Source organism: Alosa alosa, chromosome 12, assembly GCF_017589495.1.
Source record: "Alosa alosa isolate M-15738 ecotype Scorff River chromosome 12, AALO_Geno_1.1, whole genome shotgun sequence".
NCBI lineage: Eukaryota > Metazoa > Chordata > Actinopteri > Clupeiformes > Clupeidae > Alosa > Alosa alosa.
The window spans coordinates 25,191,338-25,214,812 of record NC_063200.1 but is presented as its reverse complement, the minus strand read 5'-3'; the positions used below and the strand labels follow the sequence as shown (position 1 = coordinate 25,214,812).

The window sequence follows — 23,475 nt, the reverse complement described above, 5'->3', positions numbered from 1 at the left end:
TTATTCGTCAGTTAGTATAAAAATAAACAGAAAATGGCGCCCTTAATTATGACTTCTGACTGAGCCAAGAACTGACACAATGCCTTGAAATGCTTGCATCATGTGTATGCGCTCTAAGTGTATTGGTTTATTGTAAGGCTTTGTGACAGAATATTCACACGGTTTCAGCCCTTGTCTGTGTCGGGGCATCTGCCTCCATGTTTTCTGTGATTCCATGACACCCGCCGTGTAGTGTCGTCCTTATCGTGACCCCCCTCCAGTCTAGAGTGGCCAGGACGCTCCTGTGTGAGAGTGTCCGTCTCTCCTTATCCTCGGCGGGGTGGTCATCTATTTGCGGATCAGGGGGCCGATCGCGGGCAGCTGAAGTGTCTTTGTCGGAGGCCAGCTCGAGATCACAGCAGTCTCTCCTGCCTTATCTCTCTCTCTCTGGAGTGGCCGGCCTTGGCACAGCTTGTAAGAGTCTGGGCTGGTGTGGCGCGGCCCTGGCTCCACGTCCAAAGACGAGGCGCTACTTAAAACTCGGGGGCCCGCTGGCGCTCCGAGGGCTGGACGCAGAGGCCCACGTGGAGTAGGGGCTTCAAGTGCCTCGTGTCTGGCCCAGCAGGTGTCAGGTCCAGATGCAGCGATGAATAGAGGTGTTTTTGTCTACCTCTGTTTCACACTTTTTCCACTCTGCTTTTTATGTCCTTTTTGCAACTCCACATTTCATATATCTCTTTGGTTTAATATTTCTTATTTTATTTATTTTCTTCCTCTTTCTTTTTACATCCTCTCTCTCTCTGCTCTTTTGTTCCTTTTAACCCCCCACCACCCATCCCTCTCTCCATCCATTTCTCCCTCTTCCTCTCTGAATTACACACTCTCTCTCTCTCTCTCTCTCTCTCTCTTGTGCTATCTCAGTTCAGGTTGGGGGCGGTGGAGCTGACGCCGGTCCCGGAGCCCGCGGCGGTGGTCAGGGGGCTCATCGCCCACGGGCTGGAGCGTGGCGGCCGGCTCCACGGCAGGAACCAGCGGCTGCAGCAGGAGAACGAGAAGCTGAGGCGGGAGCAGCAGCGCATCACCGGAGAGTAGGTCACCCCCCCCCCCCATTTAAGCTGCAGTTGTCCAGACACACTTCCAACTGCCATAGGCTTATGTCTTATTAGTCATTCTCTGAGTATACATAAACAGGTTCACTATCACCAGCATCAGCTCATTCACCTTTTACATATTGCATATGTACATGTGCATAATGTTACCTTCATCAACTTTCTGACACACACACTGACTGGAGGTATGTATGCGGTCCCTCACCTTTCTCATACACTCTCTCTCTCACACACACGTTGTCATCAGTTTACAGACTCTCACACAATGACATACTCAACTGTGTGTACATATACTCACTCGCTCTTTGAGGTTTGCCGGGCGTGGGTAGACTGGGTGCCCTGCCCCGGCATGAGGCCGTCTGCAGCCACAGGGAGTGGCCTGGAGCCTGGTGGCCCGGAGTCTCCACCAGCGCGCCGTCCCCACCGCTGACTGCTTTTTATTGTCATTCTGGACACGGGGCTCGGTTTGCATTCATCTGTTCCATTTGCGTAATTCAACAAGGTTACTGCTCTTGTTGTTGCTCGTGAGACACAGCAACTACACCCCCCTCCCCATTCCGCCCCTGGCCTAACTTTGTCGTCCGTGATTCAGCTTGGAAGAGTAGAAACCCTGCTGTGTCTGTATCTGGTTGCCAGGAGACAGCAGTCACTTTCTCTCTTTTTGCTCTTTTTTTTTCTATCTGCCCTGTTTCTGTCTATGAAACACAATGCCTCTGATGTGAAATGAGTGATGTAAATACACAGGGCTTCTCCCGAACTCTCCAAGAGCCGACCCTGACTCTGTGAGGGAACTGATTAGAACCACATGTCAAGGTGGTGTGGGTGGCTTTTGGCTGTGGACTGTTGTCATTCTGACCCAGACCAGAGGGGAGCTGGGGGAATCCCAGAACTCCTCTGGATGGCTTCACCTCCCAAAATGAAATCAGGCAGTGGCTTTTACAGCTGCTTGTTCCCGTCCCTTCATTCATCCATCCAGTGGATCCATCAGTGTGCTATGCTACATTCTCATTTTATTCTCAGATTTGGGGCCACGTTTGGCGGAAACTGTAATAGTAAAATGCCCAATTTATTCCCAAAAACAATAGAACAGAAACACTGTTCTTTCCTTTGTTTTGTTTCTGTTATAAATCGTTTCTTAGTCATGAGAGTCAGCGATAATAAGTAGCCATCAAAAAAGCTGAGGGCACCTAGTTTATACTGGAAGCTTTGGTGGAGAAGTGCCATCACAAGTCCTTCTCCTGGAATACCAGTATCATGGGGACGCCTCTTTTGCTGTAGTTGCAAACTAACCATGGAAAAGCAGATGCCATTATTATAGCATCATTTCAAGTGATGAAAACTGCAGTGGTACTTAGGATTTTTGATATGTAGACTAATGTGTCTATTTAATCTAGTTTCTAGATTGCCCGCAAAAAGGAAGTGTCTCTTTATGTGTTCAGCAGTATACAGACATTCAGATGTAGAAGTGGAACAAGATGAAAATGCCATTCTATCAATATCAATAAACAATTGTCACATTTGAAATAAAAAGAACATTGTTGCAATGCACGATTACACACTGAAGTGATTTCACTTCAAAGCATTGTTAAACCATTTAAATATATTAGTAGTCCCAACTACTGTTGCTGTTTACTTTTATTTATTTCTGTGTGTTTCAATCTCTTTGTACATCAACTTGCACTAAGACTCATCGGAACAGACCTAACCACCACATAAATATACACTAGCACACTATAAAACAATTCACATCATGCGTAGGAAGGGCATGTTTACTGTGCACGCATATATATATTGAGCTGTGTTTGTGTGAGCATGCTTGCGTGCATGTTAATGGGTCTCTAAGTGTGTTTATTAAAGAGTGTGTGAATGTATCTAATTTGGAGATTGACTGGTAATGTGTAAACAAGTGATCACGTCCTGAGGATATGAAGTTGCTTTGTGGCCTATGTCTGCGACTCTCACTATCTGGGTGGAGGCATTCCACCTGCACACTGGGCGGAATGCTTCACCCTCACGTCGGGATGACATCACCTCACAGCCCCTGTCTGACCACAGTACCATGACTCCACCCAGACCAGTAATGCACAGAGCTCTCAAATAAGACTGTTATTTTATGGCTGTTTTCTCTTTTTGCTCCCTCTCTTTGTGTGTGTGTGTGTGTGTGTGTGTGTGTGTGTGTGTGTGTGTGTGTGTGTGTGTGTGTGTGTGTGTGTGTGTGTGTGTGTGCCTGGGTGGTAGTGTGTGTTTGTGCCTGGGTGGTAGTCAGCCTTGGCCTGAGCTGTGAGCGAACTGACGCTATCCCACAGGTGTAGTGCCTCTTTAATGGCCGTGTTTTTTCCACTGCTGGGTCTGGGAGAAAAGGGCAAGAGTGACCGATAATCCCAAACAGGCCATGACGTCAGGCCCCAGAGTTTGTCTCAGTTGCCCCCCCCCACCACCACCAGTGTGTTCTATTACACAAGCCGTCCATGCCCATTCCCCTCCAACCTCGGACCGGCCAAACAGGAAATGAGATTAGACGCGGGATATGGGAATAGCTCTGTTGCTGTATGGACACGGCTGCATCCTGATCACCCACCCCCATCCTCCTCTTCCCCCCCCCTCCACCCCTCTGCAGTATGGAGCGCTATGTCACTGGGAAGGAGACCCTGGAGCAGGAGCTCTACAGCCGCTTCGTCCTGGTCCTCAACGAGAAGAAGGCCAAGATCCGAGCACTGCAGGCTAGGGTGAAGCAGCTGGAGGAGTCCCTGGAGGAAGAGCGCGAGCAGAGGTAAGCGCCACGCCTGACCTCCAGTGACCTCTCACAACTCATCATGACTCACTCCCTATAATGCAAGATCAGCACTTTTGTAAGCGATTTGTGTCATTCACATAATGCAATATGGGTTTTTGGCAACCGTGTGGAAATCTGGCTTCGTGACTTATATCAGTCACAGAATCACTTCTCACTTTCTTGTTATTGAGAAATGGATGATGTGATTCTGCGTTGTTAAGGAATTAACTCTTGGATACCATCCCCGATTCACCTCATTCAGATCTTTTCCAAGTCAACAATGACTGGATACAACGCAAGCAAAAGAGCGCTATCTATCTAGCCAGGTTGAAGTCCCTGATGAGAATACACAAACTGTGTCAGTGTTCATGCTTCATTAGTCCCCAAACATTACCAACCAATTTGCTGCCCAAGATGGAGGACCAGTCAACTTGATCCACCGTCATGGCCCTTAAACTTAGTGCTTAGTGTTTTTGAGGGTGTATTTTTAGCCTACGTGTGCATTGGTTCTCCAGAATGCACCGATAATCAAGTGCTTCTCACATGCCTACCACAGGAAAGTGGCCAAGGCAGAGTGCAGCAAGGCAGCGGAGAGCACGGGCCTTGGGCCGAGTCCAGCGAGGGAAGAGAGCGACTATGGAGCCAGCACTGAGGAGGAAGAGGAAAAGGAGGAGCGGCCATCAACCTCTGGCATCAGAACCTCTGCCAAAGGTAAGAGACTAAACCACACTCCTCATTGGAAATGATGGGACGAGTATCCAGTTGCTCACCGGTGCTAGACTCTTCCAGCGACCTGTCTGTATCCATGCCTAGACCTAACTGAGCTCCTCAGGTTGCCTTCGGAACGTTTTACCTACCTAAATGAAACGACCCCTACCTAAATGAAATGAGTGACACCTTTTGAACATCCAAATTCTAAATTTAGATGCAGACGAGAAGGAATTTGGCTCGCACTCTTTCCCCTCAATCACACACATATTATACAAGCATTTACAAAATGTACATGCATTTTCAATTCAGTATCCACCTTTTCTTAAATCAATGCGCTATGCAAATACCGGTAATATGTTGTGCTCCATCACCAGTTCATACAAAGTGCTTTTCAAATAAACACTGTGGAACATCTCAGTTTCTCTCATTCCTAGAGGTTGCTTTGGGTCTCGCCCCATCCAAATTTTCCATCAGCCATCTTGGGCATTATACTTTAATGGATGAGTGGAACCAAGTCCTCTGTAACAGCTGCAGTTCTGATGAAGGCCTAACTCACTAAAATCATTCAAGACGCTCCCCTGCGTTAGTCCGAGCCTCAGCGCGGGCCTCGAGTCTGAGTGTGTTGGAGATGAGCAAAGGGGGAAGCCGGCCCCGATCTGAAGAAGCCGCATCCTGAGCTTGTTAAGGTCTTGAGCTCCTCATTACCATTAGCAGAGCCAGGCCCAGCCCGAGGCCCCACTCACACTGACGCAAACACCGGGAAAGGCCCCACGACTCACCAGCAGGTAGTCCTTCTTGACCTAGAGATGCTTGAGTCTCTACTCCCTCATTCACTTACTCACTCACACACACACACACACACACACACACACACACACACACACAGATACAGACACGTTCGTCATCAAGTCTGTGTGTGTGCGTAGTTAGTCCACAGTGACGACACAAGCCATAAGATTATTTGTTTCCTGGACACCTCATCTGTATTTAGCCGATTTCGACATCGTCTTACTTTAGGACTATATTTGGGAGGGTGGGGGGCGTTACTATGTCTGCTCTCCATGTTGAGTCATCCTCAACTCCCCTCAGATGGACCACTTGGGTGGAGCGGGTGGAAGAGATTCTTTATGTGTTGCTCAACCTCTCCCCCCAACATAAAAACTTTTGGAGTAACAGTCTTTCTTGGAAAGCTACACTGAAGCTAGTAAAAAATGAAAGCTAGCTTTCCCCTACTCTCTGTCAGGTTTGTCAGTAAACAAAGTGAATGTGATAGCTGTGATGGGTGGTTGCTAGGTGCTTAACACTTTTGTTTAACTTAAGACTGAGCTTGTAGGGTGAGCACTGAGACATATATGGCTTTTTAAAGGCTTTCTGGGCAACTCTCTGAGCACTGCCTGTGCCATCCTTGAAACGTGGACTTTTCCTTTTATGTTGTCATAACCATGTGGTGTGTCTTGTTACTCCACACGCTGAACGCACGCCAGGGGGGAAGGTAGCATTTCACCCCGTGAGCCAGAGCAGAGACGTGTAGACATTTCCACATAACGTTACGGCACAAGTGACCATGCTCGATGCTCACCCGCGGCTGCTATGGAAACAGCGGCCCGCCGTCTGACCGAAAGCAGTCGGGGGATTCCGTTTTTTTATTTTTCTTCCTTTCCCTTTTTTTTTGCCTTCACAAAGAGTCAGAAATGACCTAAGGCTGGTATTGCGTAACACAAGCGGACAAAATCACCTATAGCACAAGAGCATAACTTCAAAGAGGAGGATGAAGGACCTCAGCATAGTGCACATAGTGCTCTGGGTAAAATCACCAGGGTTAACTGTGGAGGCGAGTGAAAAGAAGAAAAAAAAACATCCCCTCTAGCTCATGGTGCCTCAATGTGATTGATAGCCAGTTGGGAGGAGAGAGGCACCCAGGTTCTCATGTTGTTTTCCGTAACCACGACAATGAGTCAGATGTTTTGGTGTGTGGCCAGTGAGAACGAAGGGATGATGCAGAACACACAGACGTACGATTCCAGAATAAATCAGCCTTTATTCCTTGCACTGCAACACTGCCGGACAGACTTTGCACCCATCAAGATGCACTCGTCCACTGCGGGACACACAAATAAAGATCTGTATGTCTCTGTGCATGAAAAATAAGTGGGGAGGCTGAATGTGTCTCTTGTGATTTTATGAGGTAAATGCCAGTTAAGTTGTGCAGGCAGGAAGCCCACAAGGCCAGCTGTGCTCTGTGAGCATTAACATTACCCCTGCACTCTCTTTCTCCCTGCCTCTCACTCACACACACACACACACACACACACACAGTCAATCAATCACATACACACTCACACACACTCTTCTCTTATTCTCTCTCTCTCTCTCTCTCTCTCTCTCTCTCTCTCTCTTTCCAGCCCTTAAAGCTTTAGAGTTTGATGTCTTCGGTCAGAGGCTTTACAAGCCATTACCAATACAAATCATACAATCTAGCCATGGCCTTTATATTTCCTTTATTATTGTGATTATTATTCAACTGCTGTTTTCATGAATGAAGCCTTTCAGGGGGATCCTGCAAACAGATGTTGCTGCAGAGTTTAAGCAAACAGCAGACGTCTACGGTGATTATTTGGCCAGTTCCACATTTTCACGCTGTGATTCAGTGGACTGTGTCCGTGTGTTCTCTTGTCCCCTCAGACGCGTTCCGCTGCAGCCCCATAATGGAAGATGGCTCCAGCGACATCACGGACGTGGCGCCCAACCGCAAGCGCCGCCACCGCCACCTTCAGCAGTTGGAGGCCCAGGCCAAGAGGCAGGCTCTGGAAGATTCGCATAGGTCCAGGTACGCCAGAAACCACTGGCCTTTAAAGTGTTCAGCCTTTCAGGTGCCATCAACTGAAGTATGTAAAATCAATCCTTGCATTTCAAATGTTCTCGTTGTCAGTCCAGAACTTCACCCTCCGCCTCATTTCTGGTACGCATTTGCAAAAAAAAACCTTTCACCCCCCTCCTTATCCTTGTAAATCTGTTAAACTGTGACTTTCATTTCTTAGAGTCGCTCAATTTTTCCAACTGTCTTGGTCTCTGGCGTTTGTTTTCGCAATTTTGGACAGAGTCTACCTTCTCCCTCGAATCGCAATTTTGGACAGAGTCTACCTTCTCCCTCCAACAGTCCAACAGTAGTGATGCGGATAGGGTGTCTGTTTCTCTGAATCAAACTCCCCGCAGGGGTTTGCTGCTCTCTCTGCCAGCACCTCTGCTGCTGTTCGAAAACTAAATATAATAGCTCTGTAATCGAGCGTTCCCTCTCATTTCTGAGCAAGAAATTGGAAATTAGTCATCAGACTATATTATTCTTCTCTGAAGACTCCCTGGGCTACGATAGTGCGCTGTAAAAACAGCCCTTGATGGGGGATTAACTTTCTGTTGAGTAACACCGACAGATCCTTACTCTGAATCCTGTTTTAGTATTAGGCCCTTACTATGTTCCTAAGGGAAAAAAAAGGACAAAATCCAATCTCCCTGCCAGCTACCCAGAAATAAAACCGCTCTTCACACCAGTTGTGTTGTAAACCAGATCTGGTTTTCGCCTTAGTGATAAACACCTTATTAAATCACATGGCGAAGTGTCCACATTCAGTCATTTGGTTGTTAGGCCAATAATCTGTGGGCATGGGAGTGATGGTTTGAGTTCTACCCCTGACTCAAAACACCAATTTTTTGTGTGTTAAACAATGGAGTATTGTATTTTGTCATATTATAGCATTATCATTTGATGAACTCTCGTAGTCATGCCCAATATGGCTCATGGCAGAAGAGACAGTACAGTTCTATGATGTTCCTTCAAGTATATCTTAACTCCTATTCTAATTTCTGTTGCAGGAAAAACTAATTCTTACTACAGAAACAAGCACAGAAGTAGGGTGTTTATTATGCTCTGAATGCAGCAGTTCTTGAAATCCTCACTTTCAGACGACAGCTCTACCCCTTTTCATTGCATCATTAACATGGTGAAGAGCCATTAAACAAGCTTACACCATGTCACTTAACGGACATGGAGCCTATGTCATCCATTCTGGCTGTGGGACTTTGTGTAACACAGAGTAAACCGTTTCTGTCGAGGGGTCATGCCTGACAGAAACAGAAAACATTTCATCAGGCTAACAGTAACTGCTAACCACCATTCCAAAGCCATTAAATTTAATTGAGTCACGCACTGACTTAAACATGGCATTGAGTTATTGGGCATTATATATTACACCTTACACACACTCCTTAAAACTCAGGCACAACCCTTGATCGTAATAGTGAACCATTTCATTAGATTCTATGAAGGGATTTGTTTCAAGTCCATAACTTAAGCTAGCGCTGGATATTAGCGTACTCAAAGACCTAGCAACAGCAGTCAATGTCGCTCTGTTTCGCTTGTCAGCACACACTTGGCTGAATGACGTCCACCTATCCCCCTGCTGCGTGCCTGCCGGCCTGCCTGCCCGCCTAAAGGCTCGCTCCCTGGCCGCACCACGGGCATTAGTGAGCCTGGATGTGGAGCCAGGTTGGGAGTGTGCATCAGGTTGATGCAGGCGATGGAGAGTTTGTCTTGGACAGCGTCTCTCTCTATCCGAGGGGTCTGCACACACACCCACACACACACACGCGCGCCACTGGCCCAGCCTCAGTACCAGAGTAAGACTTTCCACTCCTTAATGGTCCAGCAGGACATCTAATGGAATAAATAGTGGCTGTTGTTCTGCATCAGGAGAAATGGTTTTAATCAGGCCCACAAATTGAAGTTCTTGGGACCATCATATGCAGCTTTGAACATGTATAGCCTGGAGATAATGTTTACATTCCTTAAGATCTCAGCATGCTGTTGTTCTGAAAGGCAGCTTTTTACTCCTTGCTGTAAACAGGTTTGATTTATTGCCAAAGCATGACCAAATCTTTTTTCTCACTCCCTTTATGACTTTGTTTTATTGTGAGCCTTCACATAGATAAATAAGAGATAAAAAAAAAATACATCCCTTAAATCAGTGTTGTTCATTGTTCAGTGTCTCCCTCTGCCCAGCTTCTCCAGCACACTGGATATTGCGAGTGATTCCAGCTACCCACTAAATTCTGTAACTAATGAGTCATTTAGAGGCTGTTTAATGGTCAATTTACAAGCAATGGGCACAGTTTGAGGAGCTTCAAATACTATGACAGAGCAGCCACTGTTGGTCGTCTGGGAAGTGGCCAGTCTCTGACTTGTTTAAGTCAGGTGAGGTTACATCTCCCACAGGCTCAGCTATGATTTTTCCACCACAACACAACTCTTTCTCCATCTGCCAAGAGATCTGAGAATTGGCCAGTCACTAAAGGCAAGTCGCCTTTCTGTGTACATCTGCTCCTACAAAGCCCATTTTATTATGATATAAAAAAAAAAGATAAGCAAGCAGCTGCAGTGACTCAGCTCGCTGGGTGAACCTTCATCACCTGATTGGAGTGTGCCTGCTCTAGATCACTGTGGTCTTTTCTGCAGACCCTTTCTAGTTCTCCTTCAAATGTCGATGCCACCATTTCATTTGGTTGTCTTTCCAAGCAGGTCGCCTCAACAGAGAAGGGAAGGAAAAGACGGGAGTAGATCCAGAGAGAGAGAGAGAGAGAGGGTCCAGAGAATCTGAGAGAGAAGAAGAAGAGAGGCGAAACGGAGGGAGAGACAGAAAGCAAGAGAGACAGAATGAGTGAGAGAGAGATGGAGAGAGTAGAGAGAGTATAGAGAGTAGAGAGTAGAGAGAGAGAGAGAGAGAGAGAGAGAGAGAGAGAGACAGACAGACAGAGGAGGAGTGAGTGAGGACCAAGGAAGATGGATGGCCATTGAACTGAGGTTTTCTGTCGTCCTTCCACAGCTGACTGATTGTGGAGTTGGCGAAGTGTGGTCACAGACAACAGAAGATCCCTGTCAGATGGCATGACATCAATGTCTTCACTGTTTTAGTATCACTTCAGAATGGCTGCCATGTTCTAGGCCAGTAATGAAGGATTTATTACTATTTAATTGGCTCTCTATTCACCATTGAGTTAGTGAAGAGGGTGTCGCTTCATTGACAACTGAATATTTGTTTATTTCTTTGGTGAATGGTTAGTACAATGTATTTGTGACAACAGTGCTTGATCTGACAGAGAAGTTTATGTAGCAAATGTCAAATACACTGTTTTGGCATTAAACTTTTCCCTTTGGAAAGTCATCGTCTTGCTCATACAAGCGTTCTGGTCTCCATTTAAAGTCAGACTACTTGTACTCATTTAAATTGCACCAGTAGAGTATTTTAGCTGCTGTATGCAGTGGCCTAGTTTCCTATGCATTCCCTGGTTCCCATGAAACATTTTGGCACAGGCGGGTTTTGATTCTTAAGCCGGCTCATAGTTCAGTGATATGACTGGCGGGGAAACTTATAAGCCACCTGTGGCCCAGGTCAATGCTTTTGTCAGTGGAAACTGACTGGCAAAAACACTGCCCTTAATAAAGAGATTTGACTTGAATCCAGACACAGATTGCTCCCAAACTAATGATGAGCCGAAGACTTTGGCTCACTTTATTATGTTGTGGATTCGGAACACTACAACCTGATCCGAGGGGGGAAATGTTTGCCCTCAAATAATGGGAATGCCATACTTTTAAGGTCAATGTCAGAGGCTGTGAGTGTTTTTTCTGGATGGTGTATCCGTCACATCAAAGACAAGATGGCATCAGACATGACGGCGTGTACAGTGTTTCTCTTTAGTGTCTTGAGTGTGTCAGCGTTCTTCTCCTGGCCTGGACTGGATGGTATATCCCCTGGAGAGCTATAAAGTTCTAACTGCTTACTGCTCTTCCTCCAGCTTGACTCCTGTTTCATCCTGTAACTGCTTCCAGAGGGTTGTGTCATACACTTGGTAATGATTTAAAGAAAAATGAAAGTAAGTGTGCGTCCCTCTTTCTTTAAAAAAAACAGTGACAATTCCCACCCTTTCCCCTCAGCTTGATGAAGTTACAAAAGCCAGTGAATGGAGTCATGGAAACAGGCAGAGCACAGTTCAAAAGACACACTGAGTGATAGACTGAACACACTGATGATGCTCTGTGTCCAGTGTTTCTTTTGTTCTAGGGGCTTTCCCAAAGTGATCTCTTTTATATTGAATGGGTACTGATGTTGAATGCAGCTGACTAATGAATGTGGGTGCCCTAGATGTCCGCTTCTCAGCTGTATTGACAGGAATGGCTTCCAGATGTTCCCAGAACAGGAAAGCAGTTGATGAGCAGACTGGTATTTACTAGCCTGTCTCAGAGGGCCCTTTTCTGCAGGGTTTTTGCTGAGTAACCATACAATATGGGCTATGGTGTATATTACGGGAAAGTGGTAGCCTAGATAGGTTTGACTATTGGTGAAATGTGATTTGAGTAAGGCTGTATGTGGTCGGCTGTGTTGGTCAGCTTCTTAGGATATTCAAAATATTAAGTTTGGAAAAGAATACCATGTTGATTTAACATTGATAAACAATTGTAGAGTTTAAAAGGGATTTGTTTACTATGATGGATATCTGGAGGATATGAACTATTCAAGTCAAGACATTACTATGTAGAGACGTTCAACTGTTTTGTGTTCACAATCACCAGGACATGATGCTTCATGGACACAGCCGAGTGTTTTTTTCCACAGCAGTAAACAGAATGTTGGATGTGTGCTTGTGTGTGTGTGTGTGTGTGTGTGTGTGTGTGTGTGTGTGTGTGTGTGTGTGTGTGTGTGTGTGTGTGTGTGTGTGTGTGTGTGTCACCTGTTTTGGAAGGCCTGAGTTTTATAGGACTTCCTTTTAAAGTATATGAGCCCCACTTTGTCCTAGATACAACATGTCTCCTATTGCAGCAATCAACACCATCAACAGCTACTATTTAGGCCAAGTCTTAGCCTACATCCAAACAGTAGTTCTTCAACTCGCATTTTAATTGCAGGACTTAAAGGTATGTGTGTCAAAATTAACTCCTTAAGAGAATGACTTAGAATTGTTTTTGTTTTGTTTTTTTGTTTTCAAAGTTTCTTACAAACCTTTTAAAATGGTCACCAAATATGACAGCCAAGTGGAACAATACAGCTCAATACAATACAATGCAAATTGTAGTTGTGTTTACAGTCAGTAATAGCCTACAGCATTACAATAGCAATAATGGAATTTTTTTTATAAATTGTTAAAAACAATATGTATGATAGTAAAGTATGCACAATTACTGTGTGGGTGTGCAGATATGTGAGGCATTTAAGTTAAACAAAAAGTCATGCTTTCTCAAAAACAACAACAAAACAAGAAAAGAATGGTTTACCATGTTGTGATCTATAATGCCAAAAACAGTGGCCTCCTTCAGAAGAAGCAGATGTATATTTTGTCAGCTATTCCCTGTAGTCCATGTAAACATGGTGTGTGATTTGTGGAAAATAATGCATTATATGTCAAATATTCTGGATGTTATAAACTTGAAAGCAGTGGACATGCTGGCATAGGAGAGCATAGTTACTTACAATAATTACTTACAAGAAATACATAAAATAAAAATGTGATTCCAAATAATGTTTACTTTCCCAGAGTAGGCTTTCAATTTCAGCAGTAAGTGTAAACAAATGGCATTGGTTGCAGTCCACTTAAGCATACAATGGTAAGGAATGCATTCATTTGAGGAAATCATTTTCCTGAAGATTTTGTCTGGAGATTTTTGAACGGACTACAACTCATATTACCATTATTGTTAGACGACAATTTGATAAGCTACATAGGACAAATTATGTTTATTTGTGTTGTTACCATGATGCATTAATAACTTTTACTTCTAGCAACATTTGAATAAAATTAATGGTTGGCTGAATTTAGCACAAGTAGCATAGGTCCTTAAAATGCTTTCACGAATTTTGATCTTTTTATCTTAGAGACACCATGCTACAGTGTTTCTTAATTCTCGGCTGAGTCCAAAGCCTTTCCTACCACACAATAATCATGACTTGACAGCGATATTTATATTTCCTTTTGACCATGGGGTGTCCACTCAAGATATGTAGACTAGCGCCAGCTCTATTTAGGCTTCTCCCGATAATGAAAATTATGGCAATATTTTATGGAGAAACTTCATGAAATGGTCATTGTATTTAAAAAGTTAAAGGCTATTGGAGCTTACTCAATTTTATGAGTAATCAGTCTGTAAACCCCTTAGCTGAACTTATTTACTCATTACAGTATTCATTTACTGTAATATATGACAGCCAAATGAATGCACTGAGAACAAACCTGGTTCTAATAAGGGAGACCTTGGTTTCCAGTGGCGAGCTCTTTTAAGAGTGTGTGAATGGGTTACGTGTGTTCCGCTAACTTGTTAATGAACTCCATCTCTCCCATGGTTTGTGAGCCTCTGAATTATTTGCCACTACCATGGTGCAGATTATCTAAGCACTGTTTTTGACAAACTTATAGTGTTTAATTCAGATGTGATGGATTTGGTAATGAGGCTGCAAAAAGCATATTATGTAAATCATTGAACAGCATTGAACTTGCCAGTTGCTGACAACAAAAACGTGTGAAGTTCTCTAAGTGAACACGCCAACATGACCAGGCACCTCCAGTGTTGGTGCTTGACATGGGACAGGGGACTAGTTTGCCATCATAAAAGACTTCCTGTTCTCTCTCAGGTTCATACATGCAAATCACAGTGGTCACCACGTGCCAGTCATGTCTCCTCTGTGGTTTCAGTCCCTTGTCCTCAGTGGACACCTGGTCTTCAGATCCTCAGTGTTTTGCACCCTTCTCTATTAGCAGACATCCACCTTACCCGTTCCCCTTTTAATTATTTGGTGGCTGTTTGAAAAAGTTGGTTGTCGAAAATGAAGGACTTTGCTCGAGCAGCTGCCAATTGCTTGTGTCCCTGGCATTATCCAAACTTTCCCATATACGCTGCATACCTGTACGCCATCATCTGTCAGCAGTTTCAACCACAGACCTTTACTTTCAGACTAGGGATTGTATAATTCCTCAGGGGTTTACATTTTCACAGGCATAAAGGATCACCAGTGAACCATAGGTAAACTGAAATTTGAATTTCTATGGACTGTATCTTCAGGACCCTGCACTCACAGCATTGAACAGTAACCATCAGGCCTGCCCCTGGTCCTTGTTGAGTGTGAGGGTTTTGCATTGAAGGGCAGTGGAGTAATCAGCTGACATATGTTTTGTTGCATGGCACAAGTTGAGACAGAGCTTTAGAGGTTACATGATACTCATACATCCTGAAGTTCACTGGGACGAGGAGCAGTAAATCGCTGTAATTGCCCTGATGGCCTGCGTTCCTGTTGGGGTTTCAAATGCCTCTCTCTCTCTCTCTCTCTCTCTCTGTGGACTGAGCTGTGTGTGAATCATTGAAACTTTTTTAGTTAAATTTGTGTACCATTATGATTTTTCTTGGCTCCCGAGAAAGGGGTGGTCCAATCAAATATAAAGTTTTTTATATTCTTAAAATATCTTAAATGTCTTATAGTAAATCTATGACATTTTTGTGATACAAATAGATGTTTGTATTTAGGGTAAAACACACCTAGATCAATGAGAATGTTCTGCAGGGGATGCTTGGGGACATTGTGTGTAAATGGTCACTATCAGTTCTTCTCAAAGGAGCTATCTGTTAGAACATCACATTCTTTACACTGTAGCATCTGATGCCCTTGGGCCTTTTCACAGATAATTGGCCAAAGTTTTGCTTTATCCTCTTACTGATTGGTCCATCAGATAGAGTTTCATGTAATGGCTTTGTTTTTTCATCTGCCAACTCTAGATGGCTACTTCACATCAAAAATCCTCTTTTTTGCCAGCATCTTATTTTTAAAATGGATTGTGTGTTGAAGCTCTTTAATGTTGTTTTATTGGTGTTGTTTAGAGGGAGCTTAGTCTGTTGGGGGCATCTTGATCTCATATCATGCTCTGCCACACTTCTCCTGTTCTCCTCTAAACATCGCCCTTTCATTTATCTTTTCTTTTGAATCCCCTGCAGCCCTGTGCTTGGACACGTCGGTTAGAGATGACCATGCGTGACGTGCGCCTTAACTGATGATCACAATGAGGTTCAATTACAGTGGAGAAAGCCAGAGGAACGGGCTGACCTGTTCAGTACCTTGACAGCCTTCGTGTTTAAGCACCATGCTATTACGGCCCAGAGCCTGTGGCAGTTTCCCATTAGCATTTCTCCTCCCGCTGATCACAGAGAGCCCAGCGTCTATTATTACCATTATACCGCATTACCTGTCACAGTCAATCCTATGGGTTTCATTTACTGACGAACTACACACATTTAGGTGGTGGTGGGACTGTGCTTACATGAACATGTGTATAATTTTTGTGTTAGCCCTGTTAGTTATATCTGTCTGAATCATTTTTTTTTTTGTTAGGAATGAGCAGACACATGCCAAGGCAGAGGCCAAAGAGACCTCCCAACGTCCAGCAGAAGTCCCTAAAGCGAATCCGGAGCCAGAGGACCTGTTCGACGACTTCTGACCTCTTCTGTGTCCATTTTTCCGCATATCAGTGGGAAGGATGCTGTTTTTAACCATTCTTTTTTTAAAACTATGAAGAAATCTGCTGACAAACAATTTCCATCATTAATTTAAGCACTTACATAATTCTGTGAATAGGCAGAACATTTGCAGTTTTATAAGTCAGGGTTGTAAACACTGTTTTTTTAAGCTGTATAAATGTCAATAAAATATTTTCTTGTTACATTCATTTGTTTTTTTTATTCTTTGCATCCTTTATGTATTTTTTTCTCAGATTAATTCATACATTTTCAAATAATAATAAATAACATATCTTGGGGTTATTTTGCATCATTTAAGCCTTTTGCATTAGCTAAGATGTAATGTAATATAATGAAACTGGTCTGCAGATGAGAGTGGTCTCCATTTCAAGAATAAACATATTTCCCTAAGATGATTGTTAAACCATTATCTGAACTTTTAACTGCACAATCTTCTGCACAAGTTAATACTTTTAAGACACTAAGCATGTTGTTGGGTATCTATCCTCATTTATTTGCTTTTTAATGTTGGTTACTGGCCACTTCAGGACCGTTGTGAGATCGTTTGTCAGATCAACATAGAGAGTAGTACCTTCTCTCCCCCGTGTGGAAAGTCTTCGTAAACTCTAGTTAATACTAGAGAAGCACATCTGTGTGATTTCATTTGACATTTCGGTCGCATGCGGTCGAAAAATCTGTAGATTTAATGTATGTTGACAGCAGGAAAATGAATAAGTTTCCAATTGATTTGTGATGGGACCATATGGGATGCGTTCGACTGTATAGCTGTCATAAGTCAGTCAACATAGGTTTTGAAGTTCTTTAGACATTCCAAATGCAATGACAGTGGTTTCGTATCTCTCTCTCTCTTTCAGTCTTACTTTCTCTCCTCTCCTCCGCGGAATGGGTAGCCTACTGTAGCCTATACTTATTGGATGGGACCAATCTGCTCCTCCCTTCCAAATGACGATGCTAGTGAGATTTGAACTTGCTGCCGGCTTAGATGATTCTTTTTGTCAATATCAGTGCAGGTTACATTTGTGGTCCTGGAGTTTAAGTCGACAGGCTGAGGAGTACACATGCGCGTATTGCCATAAGCCCTCATTGGAACATATTGGAATTGCTGTTGGAAGAATCTTTCACCTTGGGACTTTAATTTAAAAGGTATCCTGTCATTTAATACCATTATGTTCTAGTATAGATTGTTTAAAATCATATTCATTCTAGTTTATCTGTTTTAGTATCGTTATTGACTAATTTCTTTACGCATGATGGTTTTGTTGCATCGATTGACGAGCGGCAGTTTTCTCATATAAATTAATTCCAGCACCATTTCATTTTAAACATTGTATTTATACTAAATGGGACTTTATTTACAACCCTTTTTTTTTTTCTTCTGATGTCCACTCTTTTGTTTGCTGACAGTGTGAAGCAGGCTGATAAGGACATTATCGGATGATCAGATATTTTATCAGTGCGCGAGACTTGCTTGGGGACTTGCTTGCACTAACGCATCAGTCGAAGCTCAGCTTTTTGTTCGGCTGGACTTCATTGACGCGTTTAGCATTCCTCACTTCACACCATCCAACCCTCTAATACAGGCGTTGCTCTCATTAAGTCGGTCGTCTGTTCCTTATGGTGTAACATCTATTCACAGTTTGCTCTACACGGATGATGTTTTCACCATCGGGTCTCTTCTCTGATGCTGTGTAAGTGAGAGGCAAAAATTCTGCCTTTAGGGAGTTTGTTCGCTACCTATGGATGTAGTAGGCTATCAGAGAGCGATGGTGAATAGCCTGCTTGGGTGAAATGGGCAGCCTTCCATACTGACATTAACACATCTGTTTGGGATTGAGCTGAAATTGGCAAAATAATGAGTTGGTTGGAAACGCCATTCCGTTTTTTCAAATTGAAATGTATTTCAACTGTACAACTTTTTTTGTTTGTTTTACAATACTCTCGGAGAGGAGGCTGTCATTACATAGGCTACAATTTGGTACACACATCTAGGCTTTGTATACGGATGAAAAGTGTCAGTTAAACAAAGCGTTTCTCTCTGTTTAAATGTTAACGAACTGTGTTATTTTAACAGATTGAAGATGCGTCTTTACATAAGGCACATACTTTGGCTATTTTGCGCATGCTGTGTCATCTCTGAATATGGTAAGTTAAAATATATGATTACATGCATAAACATGTGTTGAGCTAATGTTACCAGCAAAAATAGCTAAATTCACTTTTAACTAGCACATTTTATTTGCTTTATGTTTCATGTAACTTAGCCTATAGGCTACCATTAACACATTTCCCCGTTTGTGATGTTCTCTCTGACAAGTTCTTAAAGGCTGTGACAAGTCATTTTTATTTTATCATACTACAAGGACAGTGTGCAGCTGCATGTTGGGTTGTTCAGAATTGCTGAAAAATTACCTCAATGTTAAAAAAACATCTGGCTTATCCAGACAAAGCCAGGCATGATTGGAAAGCCAACAAACCAACTCTGGCTAACAATATTTTGTCAGGGTGTTGACTGTTCATCCAACTTGTTGTACAGTTCACAGATAATTATTCCAAACTTCAAAAAGCCCCCCCCCAACAACTACAATAATCATCGCCACACACACACACACACACACACACACACACACACATCTCCTGTGGATTAAAGCCTGGGAAACTGATTCAGAGTACTTTGAGTGGAACATGACTGATGAATGAACAATGCATTGGGTCCAGTCCCTTTTAGCATGTGCATCCCATAAGTTGCCAATGAATTCACTCCCTCTGACATTAGTCGGGTATAACCAGACCCACGTTGACTTTGTGTAGAGTCGAGCAAATGTCTGAGCTCTCAGATGCCTGAGTCTAACTCTGCTTTGCCTGCTGTTTGTTTGTGTCCAGGAGAAGCCATGGTGATGAAGACCAAGACCAGAGGCCCAGTCCAAGGCTCTCTGGCCAGCAAAGCGCTCCTGTCGTGTCGCTTCTCCACCACACACACCGCCAAGAGCGCCACTCTGCCACCCACCACCACCACCTCAGCTACCACTGCTGACCACCTGCGAATCAAGTGGACCAAGCTGGATGGGGATAGCGAGCATATCGTGCTGGTGGCTCAGAATGGTATCATCAAGATTGGTCAGGGATACCTGACCAGGGTGTCAGTACCAACCAATGCTGAGGACGCAGGAGATGCATCTCTCACCATAGAGAAACTCCGGGCCAGTGATGAGGGCATCTATCGTTGTGAGGTTATGTTCGGCATTGAAGATACACAGACCACCGTCTCCTTGGATGTCAGTGGTAAGTGCTAATGACAACCCACACACACCAGTGTCTGAAGGCCTGCTGCTAGGGTTAATTACTTGAGCTGTGTGTCTGGCCCCTGTTTGTGACCACAGCCATGGGTGGCTCATAAAGTTCATGTTTCCATCGTGTAAGTGGTTATACATACGTTGTAGGTGGAACAATGTTGTATTATGTGGATGGTTTTGTGTGGGTGCTGAGTTGTGCAAGTTGAGTTCTTAGAGAGCAAAAAAAAGACAACATTGTTTGAGCAGAAGGTAAAGCTATTATGGAAGCTCCCGCGTGTGGAAATTCACTCACACTGTGTAATCTCTTGGATTCGCCCCTTGTTTTTTTTTCGGAAGTATCCTTTTAGTACTTTTGGGGAATGAAAACCAACTGAAACAATCGCTGTCTTTTGGTTACTGTTTTAGAAATAAACATTTTGTGTATTACGGTGTAGAATGTAGAATTTTTGTTAGCACTCAAGCAATGGTATTTTTATTAAAGCACTCAGCCAAAAATACTTAAAGTTTTATAGGTAGACAAGGGGCATTTGATCATACCAAAGGTAAAATGCTCTCTCCAAATGTTGTAAAAGTCCTCCATATTACCTAATGTGTTATTGTTATGCCTCGTGTTACACTGTGTTCCATTATGTTGTTAAAATGTAAGAACCAATCATCTACCTATGTGACAAATTCTGCCTGCCACTGTTGAAATGATGCCCGAAACGCACATTTGCCAATGTATACCTGGTTGCATTGTTAAGACACAACATCCAAAGCATGCTTGGCACTTTTCAACACAGAGAGCTGGGAACCACCGTTTGTTGGCCCATAGGGGGCACTATGCTTTGCTTGCCAAGTAAACTCAATGCACTTCTGTTGGGCACTCTGTTGGTTAAAAAATCCCTATGTAGTAGGTAGTATGCTGTCCTCCAGCCTCTATAAGAAGCGGAGAGTATCCCACTGGGATTGGGTCATCCGAGGGCACAGACATTCACTGCTGGCCCTGAAAAGAGTCATCAGAAACGCTTGTGTATAGATCCATCATTTCCTTTTTTAACATATTTTGTATTTAGATATTTATGAACAGTACAACCACCCACTGGGCTTCTGGAGCAAAGCAATCACGTTTTACAGTCCTCAGGCTTTTTGATATTAGTTCATTCAGAAGCAGTTACGACCAATTTGGCTCTGTGTGTAAACCAAAGTGAATTACTATGCAACTCGCACTTCACAGCAGACAAGTGAGTCCCCAAGATAACTAATATAAACAAAGATGCCTCATTTACGTAACACAAAACACCCTGTTGTTCCTATGCTTAGACACTAAAGAGCCTTCATTAGCACACACACTAACAAACAATCCTTTTATACAGAATCAACTATAGAGAGTTACTAAATATAGAGAGTATTTCTATTCTATCCTGCTGTTCAATTGTCATTTTTATTCTTCCAAATGTTTGACTCACAGATTGACAAGGCATATTAATAATGATTGCTATTAAAATAACATCTATACACCAAGAAAAGAGAGAAAAAAGAGCTGGCCACTGTTTTAGTGTACTGTAGCCTAATGTGTCCACTGCAGTATACTATAGCCTAATGTGTCCACTACTATAGCCTAATGCATCCACTGCAGTATACTATAGCCTAATGTGTCCGATAGGCTAATGTGTCCACTGCAGTATACTATAGTCTAACACAGAATGGTGAATTACTGTATCTCCATAGTGTCCACTACAGTATACTATAGCCTAATGTGTCCACTACAGTTTACTATAGCCTAATGTGTCCACTACTATAGCCTAATGCATCCACTGCAGTATACTATAGCCTAATATGTCCACTACAGTATACTATAGCCTAATGTGTCCACTACAGTATATTATAGCCTAATGTGTCCACTACAGTGTACTATAGCCTAATGTGTCCACTACAGTATACTATAGCCTAATGGAAATGCAGATACTTACGCTTAGATTGCTAATACATAATGGTTTTGAACAGTTTACTTAAAGAGCTTCTAATAAAAGTAGGCTGATATATATGGGCCTTCAGTTGAGTTCAAGGTAAAATGGAAAATGGCACAACGAAATAACAAACTTTTTTTTTTAAATAAGTCGTTTAGTTTAGTCGACTAATCGAAAAAATTAGTTGAAAGATTAGTCGGAAGAAAATTAGTCGTTAGTGGCAGCACTACTGATTTTCAAACAATAGTTTGAAGTTTTCTCATTGTTTCTGTATGAGATCTTGCAGCTCCTCCATACATAAACACTCAGCACTTGACCAATTCCTTTGGAGCTCAGAAATGACACACAGAGCAGACTGAATGGTGTGCCCAAATACTTCATATGACTGTGTCATTTATTTTCTAGGGGTTGTATTTCACTACCGGGCGGGCACCAGTCGCTACACTCTCACTTTTGAGAAAGCCAAGGAGGCCTGCCAAAGTGTAGGGGCAACCATTGCCACTGAGGACCAACTGACGTCTGCCTTCGAGGACGGATTTGACCACTGTGACGCTGGCTGGGTCGCAGACCAAACCGTTAGGTAAGTGTGCTGCAATTACGTCGCCAGTGTCAGAGTTACAAGTGCGCAGTGGTTTGGGAAGCAGTACGTTTGCGTTATTAGTGAAATGATGGATAAAACCTGCTGACATTTTGCAGATATCCGATCGTTAAGCCAAGAGCAGGTTGCTATGGAGATAAACTGGGGAAACCTGGCATCAGAACATATGGAATTCGAGATGTCAGTGAAATGTATGACGTGTACTGCTATGTGGGAAAGCTTCGAGGTGAGTATTAGCACATAACATCATGAGGTTTGTTTATTGATTTTCTGCCAGAAAAATATAAACAAATGTGTAAACATCACATACATCATCAAACATGTACATCATGTATGTCTTATTTGCATTAGCGTTGTTTTGATGTTGTATACAGTGTTAAGGTTTTATATTTAAGTTGTAGTATTTGGAGGTTGACATTTTGCATTCAATGTTTCAAAAGCCTTTCCTAGTATCTCATTTCAAATCTCAGTCATTTCATGTTTCAAACGGTGAGTACCCCTTACAGATTGAGGTCAGCTAACAGTAGGTGGTGTATTACTCTGCTTGACATCTGGAAGAGAGCTTACATTTATCATTCACCAACGAATCCAACAGATGTTGGATCCAGTCAGATGTTCACATGCTGAGATATCACATACTGTATAGTGCACCTGTCCTTGTATTTGTGTGTGTGTGTGTGTGTGTGTGTGTTTATGGAGGAGAGGTGTAACACACACTAAAACGAGGTGCTGGCTTCCAGTGTGTAAATCTAATGTAAAGAAAAGATGGTGCCGCACACTCCAAGTTCCAATGTTACGTTTCGGCCTACAAGGTCTTCATCAGATGTGTTTGTGTGTTTAAAATGAAATTAGGATCTTTCCATGATCCTACTTGTCAATCCAAATAAAGATTTAAAGTGTGTGTTTGGAAGGTAGGGAGTTGCTCCAGTATCATATATCAAACATTTCCTTTCATGAGGGATACACAAAATCCTTTGTATATGCACATGATATTGTACAATACTTTCCTGAGAGGCATCAAATCAAAAACACATGCCTATGATTATTCATCTGAACCTGGTATCTGTGTGTTTGTCCTGCAGGTGAGGTGTTCTACCCCCCCAGCACTCAGTTGACTTTTCAGCAAGCCCGGGCCCTGTGTGAGAGGCTGGACGCCGAGCTGGCGTCCCCCGGCCACATCCACGCCGCCTGGAGGGAGGGACTGGACCGCTGCGACTACAGCTGGCTCTCCGACGGCAGCGTCCGCTACCCCATCTCGGTCCCCAGGTTCCAGTGTGGCCGCGGCACGCTCGGCGTCCGAACGCTCTACCGCTTCACCAACCAGACCGGCTTCCCCCTGCCCACCGAGAAGCATGGCGCTTTCTGCTTCAAAGGTAGCCATTTTATTCTTCCTCTCTGCGTTGTTTGGGGGGGGGGGTTTGCAGTGTAACATGTAACATGGGTAAATTCATGTGAGGGGCGGCGCCGTTTTTGCAACGTGGTGGTGGCGTGAGCATGAGCGAG

At 43.5% G+C, this 23,475-nt stretch overlaps 2 protein-coding genes across 2 annotated transcripts in view; both read left to right on the top strand.

The window, feature by feature from the left end:
- Positions 1-16,317, top strand: part of xrcc4 (X-ray repair complementing defective repair in Chinese hamster cells 4) — a 31,071-nt gene extending 14,754 nt beyond the window's left edge. The window contains exons 4-8 of the mRNA XM_048258320.1: positions 901-1,067; positions 3,706-3,858; positions 4,418-4,572; positions 7,255-7,399; positions 15,990-16,317. Coding sequence (XP_048114277.1) covers positions 901-1,067; positions 3,706-3,858; positions 4,418-4,572; positions 7,255-7,399; positions 15,990-16,095 — 726 coding nt within the window. The 3' untranslated portion in view covers positions 16,096-16,317. The remainder of the gene's footprint in view (positions 1-900; positions 1,068-3,705; positions 3,859-4,417; positions 4,573-7,254; positions 7,400-15,989) is intronic.
- Positions 16,318-17,130: 813 nt separating this feature from the next.
- The window catches only part of vcanb (versican b), a 29,395-nt gene continuing 23,050 nt past the window's right edge, over positions 17,131-23,475 (top strand). The window contains exons 1-6 of the mRNA XM_048259095.1: positions 17,131-17,278; positions 18,207-18,277; positions 19,016-19,414; positions 21,780-21,954; positions 22,071-22,198; positions 23,055-23,345. Of these exons, the coding sequence (XP_048115052.1) occupies positions 18,214-18,277; positions 19,016-19,414; positions 21,780-21,954; positions 22,071-22,198; positions 23,055-23,345 (1,057 nt within the window). The 5' untranslated portion in view covers positions 17,131-17,278; positions 18,207-18,213. The remainder of the gene's footprint in view (positions 17,279-18,206; positions 18,278-19,015; positions 19,415-21,779; positions 21,955-22,070; positions 22,199-23,054; positions 23,346-23,475) is intronic.